Source organism: Vigna unguiculata, chromosome 8 (assembly GCF_004118075.2).
Source record: "Vigna unguiculata cultivar IT97K-499-35 chromosome 8, ASM411807v1, whole genome shotgun sequence".
Taxonomy (NCBI): domain Eukaryota; kingdom Viridiplantae; phylum Streptophyta; class Magnoliopsida; order Fabales; family Fabaceae; genus Vigna; species Vigna unguiculata.
In genome coordinates, this window is record NC_040286.1 from 823,736 (window position 1) to 832,930 (window position 9,195).

At 28.4% G+C, this 9,195-nt stretch overlaps 1 protein-coding gene across 1 annotated transcript; it reads left to right on the forward strand.

Annotated features, from left to right (window-relative positions):
• Positions 1-1,107: 1,107 nt before the first annotated feature.
• Positions 1,108-4,711, forward strand: LOC114195352 (farnesoic acid carboxyl-O-methyltransferase). The gene is made up of 3 exons (XM_028085783.1): positions 1,108-1,257; positions 3,066-3,731; positions 4,274-4,711. The coding sequence occupies exons 1-3, from the start codon at positions 1,114-1,116 to the stop codon at positions 4,613-4,615; spliced, it is 1,152 nt and encodes a 383-aa protein (XP_027941584.1). The 5' UTR covers positions 1,108-1,113; the 3' UTR covers positions 4,616-4,711.
• The last annotated feature ends 4,484 nt before the right edge of the window (positions 4,712-9,195 follow it).

The following is a 9,195-nucleotide window of genomic DNA, read 5'->3' on the forward strand; positions in this document are numbered from 1 at the left end:
AATGTGTGATTGGTGAATGGGTTAGGTTTTTTACTATTCAAAAGTTACGAGTATCGAAGCGTGATGTTTAATGAACATATTAAAATGCTTCCTTAAACTCAGCATTTCACTGTTCTTTTGAGCTGCTTCCTTAAACTAAGCATCTTTCCATTTTGTTTCTTTATCATCAAATGCACTCCTGCTTCCAGGGCAGCATCTCTACGTTTATTTATGATTTATTATATTTTTATTAGTAATAAAAGAACATATTAACAAGTAATATCTACAAAAATGTTAAATATGTTTTTAATTTCTAAAATTATATGTGAAATGAAAATTTGTATTTGTATAAATGACTATAACCATAACCCATATGAAAAAAAATATATATATAACCCAACAGTGGTATCAGAATCGATGGTTCAGAATGACTGACTGCATGACCATAACACAAAAAGGGGTCACTGAAGTGACTGACCGCATAACCACAATAAAAAAGGGATCACTCATACACCTGAAAGGAAATATAAATATACAATATGAAAAAAAGAAAAAAACAAGGAACTCACCATTGAGGGAAGATAGTTGAGAATAGTCCAAGTATGAGTCAAAAGTCCCACCTTGGATATAATAGACAAAGTTAAACTTATAAAAGTAGATTATAATATAACTATATAGAACCACAACCTCTCAATGACTATATCCATAACCCATATGAAAATATATATACATGAACCCAACAATATTTAGTTAAACTTATAAAAGTAGATTGTAAGATAAAATTCATATATCCTACTTATATTATTATTATTATTTGAGTTTATTTTTAGTTGACAATACATCTCCAAGAATAAATATTTTTTTTTTCTGAATTAGCATTTTCAATAACAATTGATATGAAGTTTCAATATTGTTGAATAGTGATGTGTTATATTATTCGAAGGCAAGGTCATGAATCATGATGGCACAAATGGTCCCAAAGGGTTGATATGTTATATTATACCTCTCTATACTTTAATTTATCTTCGAAAACGAATCTGAACTTCCTCAGAAAACCATGAAAGGATAAAAAGGTAAATAAACTTCATCACATTACATTAATGCATGCTTAGTTCTATATAAACTCTTCCATAGATGAATGCAATGGCAGAGTTCTTCACAATGGATCATCAATCACACCAAATTTTTGGAGATGACAAAGTGAAAATGGTGATCAACACATTACCACCAAATGGGGGAAGTGGCACATTCAGCTACTCCAAAAATTCCTACTTTCAGGTACACACATCAAAAGTTACAAAGTTTTTGGGAGATTCTAAATTTTTGAAATTGGAAGAACTATGGAATATTCTAAGTACAGATCTCACATTGTTTTCAAGGTTCATATGCGTGTGTGTGTTCATATTGAAGAGTAATTATATATGAATACCAATTAATGCATTTAAACTTTGAAGTTATTGTTACCCTTTAGTTTTGAATTTGAAACTTGGAAGGCAAATACCACAAAGAAGAACTTTTTAAAAGCTTTTGGAGTATATTTTCCTTTTATTTTACACTTGATTTTGTGAGGAAGCTTTGAAAAAAGAGTGTTGTGTGAGATATTTTGTGTAAAATATATTTTTCCATTTGAACTATATAAGGTTTATGAGAAAGTAATTTGTCTACTATGTTGTTTTCCTTTTGGGATTCAGATTAATATAGGTGGTGGAATTTAACATTAATTCTGTGTAAGAAGACGTATGGATACTTTAATTTGTTTTACATATTTGTGTTTGACACATATCCGTTTGATATTTTAAAATATTTTATTAATAAAGTATCTAATATATAAATCAGTAGTGTTTTTATGATGTCAATATTTATAAATTTTTATGTTGAAAATATTTTATATATTTGATTTTAATTTGGATTCCCTCAAGAATAATCATATATTCCTCATATTTTTAAAAGAAATTTTTCAATATGCATATATCACATGTCGTGTCTTATTATTTTTAGTCTTATTATTTTTAGAGTTAGTGTATTAACATATCATATAGTGTCGTAATACACGTATCATATATGTGCATCATAGATGAAGACTAATTATTACTATTTTATGTATTTTTCATGTCACTGTTAAGATTTTCTTTATCAAGTTGAGCTTAATTAATGAGCATGGTAATTAATTATTAGTTAATTGCAGTTGGCATCCCTAATTGTCCTTTTTATAAAAGAAACACCAATTATTTTTTGTTTTTGTTCTAACCTTTGAATCTACTTTTTAGGGTTTATACTTTCCATCCTCACTGATTAGTTTATCTTAATTCTAAAAAGTAAATATGCATTTCAGTTCGATTGACAAATGAACAGAAACAATGATATTAATGTTTTTAATTAATTCTTTCAAGGAAAAACACAAACAAAATTAGTTTTGAATTCCTATTTTTAATTTACACTTCTCAAAATTTAATTCATTGCTATTGTCAATTTTCTCACCATTCAATTGGAACAGATCCCAGATTTCCCAACGCATAAAATGGCCATAATTAAATTGTCAAATGGTTGTTTCTAAATTGATAAAAGCATTTTAATTGCTAACTAATTATCGGAACTTGAAGCAGATAAAATATTTTATTACCAACATGTTTCCAGCAACTTTTATAAAAGTTTTGGACCAAAGGGACACAACTTGGTAATCGCATATTCTCTTTATTAAATACTTAATTAAAATTTCCATCTCATTTCTTCCATATACACAAATCACACGTATAACTAGAGATTGACAAATAAACTCGTATACGTGTATATTGTTTGAACGCATCTCTATTTTGACGGAGAATCCCTATATTGATTGGGTATGAGTTTGAATATGGAAAATCCCGACTTTTTCAATTGAGTATAGAAATGTGTATAGAAATATACATATTTCCATCGTATCTCCATCTCCATTTAAATTATTAAAATATTCAGAATAATATATATATATATATAGGTTAATTCACTACACAATTATGTAAATCATTCTACATATGAAAATTTATTACAAGCAACTGATATAGCAAATGTTGAAAAATTATGTAATTCTAAACACAATTTTCTTGTAGAAACGAAGTTCAAGTGTTGAAGAGAGTAAGATTGAAGAAGAAATCCAGAAGAAGCTGGATGTGAAAAAGCTAGCTTCTGCTTCAAACATGATTATTCGTGTGGCGGATTTTGGGTGTGCGACTGGTCCAAACACCTTCGTGAATGCACACAAGGTGCTTGAAGCAATGAAACACAAGCACAAAAGCCAGTGTCCAAACACCGAAACAAACCCAGAATTTCATGTCTTCTTCAACGATCTACCATCCAACGATTTCAACACCCTTTTCACCTCTTTGCCTCAAGATAGAAACTTTTTTGCATGTGGGGTTCCTGGTTCTTTCTACAATCGCTTGTTCCCTCAATCATCCATTCATTTTGCATATTCAACTTACGCCCTGCACTTTCTTTCAAAGTCACCTGAAGTCGTGCAAGAGTTGAACGACCCTGCATGGAACAAAGGTAGAATTCACTACACAAGTGCTTCCGAGGAAGTGGTTGATGCATATGCAACTCAATTTGCTAGGGATGCAGGGAACTTCTTGGATGCTAGGGCTGTGGAACTTGTGCCAGGTGGCATGTTGGTCATAGTCATGCAAGGTGTTCCCAATGGCATGCCTTATTCTCACATCATCAATGGTATGTTGTTTGATTGTATGGGATCTATCCTCATGGAGCTTTCCAAGGAGGTATGTTATAATCACATCATAAATTCTTAAACCATGCTCTTTCATTTCTTGCTTCCATGTGCTGCATGCATGTCGGTATATAATAATATAATAACATAAAATTATTCTGGTATACTCAATAAGTCTCACATTACTTAAAAGTTGAGGTCAAACGCAGTTTAAATCTCTATCCACCCTTTGGAGGTGTTTTTTAAGGACAAAATTGTAGAGTAGCTTCACGCTACAAAGCAAACAATACCTAGAAAATATGGTTGTTGTTCCTAGCTGTTAGGAATCTAAATGTAAGTCTAAGTCTTACATTGACTAGAAATGAGAAAGTAGAACATTATATAAGGATAATGATCCATAAACCCATTGTCTTAAGATTTTGGGTTGAGAGTGGTGTCAATGTCTTATGTGGTTGAACTCAGGTCTCATTAATATTGTATCTCCTAATGAAACCCCCTCTATAGACCTGACACTAGCAATGCTGACAGACCGACTTGGATCGGGTCGGGAAAAAAACTAATTAACCCTAATGTTACTCTTTTTTTTTTTCATAGGGGCTATTTGATGAGTCTGAAGTTGATTCCTTCAATTTTCCTTACTATGCACCAAGTCCAGAGGAGATGAGAAAGGTTATAGAAAAGAATGGAAGGTTTAGCATTGAAAGAATGGAGCTAACAGATCCAGCACCATGGTTAAAGAGCATGGAGCAGGTAATACCTGAATGGATACTTCATGTTAGGGCTGCAATGGAACCAATTTTCATCACACAATTTGGGAATCAAGCCACACATCAAATGTTTCAACGCCTAACCAAACAACTGTTAGATAAACGTCATCTGCTCCAAACAAAATACAGGGACAAAATTCAACTTTTTCTTGTTTTAAAGAAAAATTGAACTATCTTTTAGGTTGTGCATGCTTCATTCAATCTTGCTTTTATCGAATTCGAATTATCTACTCATTTTTCTGTGTTATTTTTCAGTTGTATTTTCAAAATATATAATATTCAAGTTTTTAAATTAATTATCAATCATAGATATAGTAATCTCAGATATAATATTTTACAAAGCACTTTCATAATACATTAATTTTAGTCTATTATTTTTCATGTAACGTGGTATATATATAATTCCGACTCTGTTAATGGAATGTGAGACACGAAATTATCTTGCTATAGTTATTCAAAGTTCAAGTTGTTGACAGTTAAAAGTACCAACATGCATGCAATATTATTATTAATTTATTATTACGTATATAAAAGACTTCAATAAGAGAATCAGCACGTGGAATTCAAAAAGAAAGTGTTTTATGCTTTTGCAGTGACAAATTAAAAAGCCCTAAGACCACATTTTTATATCTCCAATTGATTTCGATGAACTCACCCTCGGTTTTGGTTTATTGTTTGTTAAATATATAAATTAAATTATATAAAAGAACAAAATTAAATTAAATATCTAAAATCGTAACTCCTGCTATAATCTTATATATACAATTATAAAAGTTAAATATATTTTCGTTCCCAAATTAAATTATTTACTTATTTTGTTTCTACATTTGATTATTTTATGAAGCTAATGTAAAATTTTTTTTAATAAATAATAAATATATATATTGTTATATATAAAAAAAAAGTCGTCTTGACAAAATAAAACACCTAAAATGAGATGATACGAACCGACTTGAACTAGTTTTTAGGATTAAAAACTTTCTTGATGAATGAAGTTAAAAATTCAAGATGTGCATGCATATGGAACTAAGGTTTTAAATTGTAAGGTATGATATTCTTAATACAGAATCATATGATGGTACATATTCTAAATTATCAACACATATGGGTACGAAAGATTCTTATCTTAATATAAAGATTTTGTTGTTTGTGGTGAATTCACATTGAAGCACATGCAAATCCCACTTTTCATTTCTCTATATATAATGTCATTCCGTACATAGTATAACATGCTATACCCTATTCTCCTACATTTGGATTCTAGGGTGGGGCTTGTTACTTTCAAGCGAGAGGGAATTAAATTGAAAAAAAAAATTATAAAACTAAAGTTAGTTCAATGCATTGCTTTTATATAAATATTGGCAAAAATACTAAATTGATATTACATTTTATAGAAATAATTTAGGGAAAACGGTGGTTAGATCAATTTAGTATTAACAAATATCGAAATAATTTTACTATTACATTTTTGTTAATAGATATGTGACATTCGAAAATTAATATTTTAACCATTAGTATATTTTAGTTTTTCTGATTTATGTGGACTCTTTCCCCCAACTACCCTAACTATCAAGAGAGATCTTGATGGAATTGCTATATATGAAATTGAGTACATTTTTTTGCAAAAAAGTAATATACTTGTTTTTTAAGAAAAGATGTGAAGTGTGCTCAATATCATTTGATTGAATAATTGACCTAGATATTTGTTGTTTGAATAAACCCTTCACTTTCTTTAGTATTTTTTCATGAAAAGCAAACATGAGATAATAAATTCAGTCTATCATGTGCAACATGTTAAAATACTACAAAAATGACTTGTAGAACATGAGGAAGTTATATATTGGACAAGCGTCACTAGTAAATACCTAAAAATTTGGTTTTGGAACAATTTTTTGTTTGGTGGAGCTATGATGCCAACCTAGTACATCAATATGTGCAAAATGTTTTGTTAAAGGGTTAGAGCACCCCTCAAGCGCTCTCTTTAATTTAATTTTATTCTTTGTTGATAAAAAAAAACTAAAAGTTTATTTCTTATATTTCAATTGGTATTTGTGTCTAGTTATACGTTTGAGGTTCTTAACCATTTAGTTACTCATCTTTCCACTCTTGTTGGGAGCTTTCTTTTCTTTGGTTGCATGATCTAACTTTTCTTTAGACTCTAGTCTAGAGTTTTTTTTCTTGTATATTGATGTAATGTTTATGAAACTCTTGAAGGATAGTGCAATAGAAGTGCGTGCAAGAATTACTACACATGTTTTATGAGACACTAACAACCATGTCAAAAGGTTTTGGTAAATCAATCAAAGGAACCAATCCTAGCACATTAGTGTACAAGGGTGTGTGTTAGTCCTTCTTCTGTTAGTCCTTCTTCTACTCCTGATTGCACACAATTTGATTTTACTTTTCATTTCAAGAGAAGAGTTTTCAAAAACATGCAAACATCAACAAAAACTTTTATTTGGTGTTGGGATAAAGACAAGGAAGGGAATTGGTATATCTAGATAGCATAAAGGAACAAAGAAAGCAACATCAACTTCACAATCTTAGCATTCTACTTTATTTTATCTTAATTTAAATCGTTTTAAAAATTAAAAGACTAAATTGAATCCAAATATAATTAGGAGACCAAACTCAACTGAACTAACTAAATAGATAATTCACATCTATTTATTATGTTATGGGAAGAAATAAAATAATAAAATGTAGGATTACACAACTCTCTTATTATATTTTTTTATTCTTAAAAAATATCCTTGAAAACATATAAAAACCAAAAGGGTACATGCGTAAATATCATTTATTGAATACGTCACTAAACGCGTATAATAAATAGTTCATTAAATGCATACAATATTTTAAACATTATTTTCTAGTTGACGACTTTTACACTTATTAAGAATAATAGAACAAATACTAATATTACTGTTTTAATATAATAAATAAGTATATTTCCGTAATTACGTTTAATTATATTTATCAACAAATATAAAAAAATAAAAAATTATAGTAACGTTAAATAGAATTGAGATACTTCAAATTTATTTACGTTCACATTCATAACAATATCAGTGATTATTTATTTTCTTTGATACGTGGTTTATTGAGTTACAACAACAACATAAAGATAATAATAAAATGAAGGAAATAATAGTAAAAGTGTTCACAAACAGTTATTTATTGATTAAAAAATATCCATTACAGCAATCATGGAAATCTTTTCTTCTTCTCAGATTCTTGCAAACCAGAATTCACCACAGAAGCCTTGAGATCTCGAGTATCTGCAAATAAAATTAATTAAAAAGAATATTTATTAAAATTTCAGAGAATATCTATAAAATGATTTTGTAAAGGAATAAATAAATACCAGTTTTGTTGATATGAATGGAGTTGTTGCTTAAGACACAAATTGAATTGCAATTTGAGCCTTTATAATGTTTTCTGCAACATTTTTTGCAGCAACCTTTGACACATAACAAATAGAAAGTAGGAAGTCCTATTAAAGGAAAACATTCAAATACACATTTCGCAGTGCAATTATTGGCTTCATTTGACACATTTTTTGACTCAAATGAACCATTGCAATCACTTCCTATCAAAACCAACATAAACATCATCATCATCATTGAAACTCCCTTTGTTTTCATCTTTATTTTTCTATCAATCTTTTTCTAAACCTTCACAAACTATAATGTTTCAAGAAAAAAGACATATATATCAATTTATAGACACAGAATAAAGTTGAAAGGGATTTAACAGAAATACTATAATATATTCATAAATTATTAAACATGCATAAAAAACACAAACAAAAGTTAAGGAACTTGTACAATTTCGATTGTGTGGAGTACTATCCAAATCCAAATATTAATAAATTGTCTATAGACCACCCAAACACATGTAATATTTATTTTAAATTTATTGGAGAGTTTTAAAGATACAATAAAATTAGTTATTGGATCCAAGACTCTTATTAATATATTCTTATGATTTAAATTATATTTTATCTTATAATTATTATATTTTTTGTTAACTATTATAATGTTGGACTTAGGAATACATGATGTAAAATTTTAGAGTCTATAAATAAGAAGACAATTTCAAGACTTAAGTACTTGATTTTCTGATTTAAAGTATTAATAGTTTTGAATCAGTCATTTTTTTTTTCAACTCTCTCAACTTCAATTTAGAATATTCAACTCTTGACTAGAAGAGTACTATATGAGAGTTTTCTCTGCACTAATATCACCTCCACCTGTATTTTCAGAAGAAAAAAATCACACTTATTTTGTTCTCAAATATACACAAGTTTTGTATGGTTTTACTTCATTTGAATATAGTTTAACTAAGTTAACCGGGAAGTTGTCAATATATATATATATATATATATATATATATATATATATATATATATATATATATATATATATATATATATATATATATATATATATATATATATATATAATAGGGAGAGAATTTGAATATCAAATTTATTATTTTTTTCAATTATATTTGTAACATCTTATTTTTAATTACACAATACTAAAATGAGAGATTCCATAATTAATGTTCAAAAGCATATAACTTAATATATTAGTACAATTATTTCAAAAGATGAAATTAAAATAATATATATGATATACATGCCAAACTAATGCATGTGTATTCCTAGGATATATTTTTTATATTCTCGTTAAGTTGGTTCTTATTAACACAAAATCACATATTTACGCCACAACTTTCACACCA

Bases quoted from the DNA above. Each gene is read 5' to 3' on its own strand.
- LOC114195352 (XM_028085783.1), top strand. From the start codon at position 1,114: ATGAATGCAATGGCAGAGTTCTTCACAATGGATCATCAATCACACCAA. The intron at 1,258-3,065 runs GTACACACATCA...ATTTTCTTGTAG, and splicing joins CCAAAAATTCCTACTTTCAG to AAACGAAGTTCAAGTGTTGA. The intron at 3,732-4,273 runs GTATGTTATAAT...TTTTTTTCATAG, and splicing joins TCATGGAGCTTTCCAAGGAG to GGGCTATTTGATGAGTCTGA.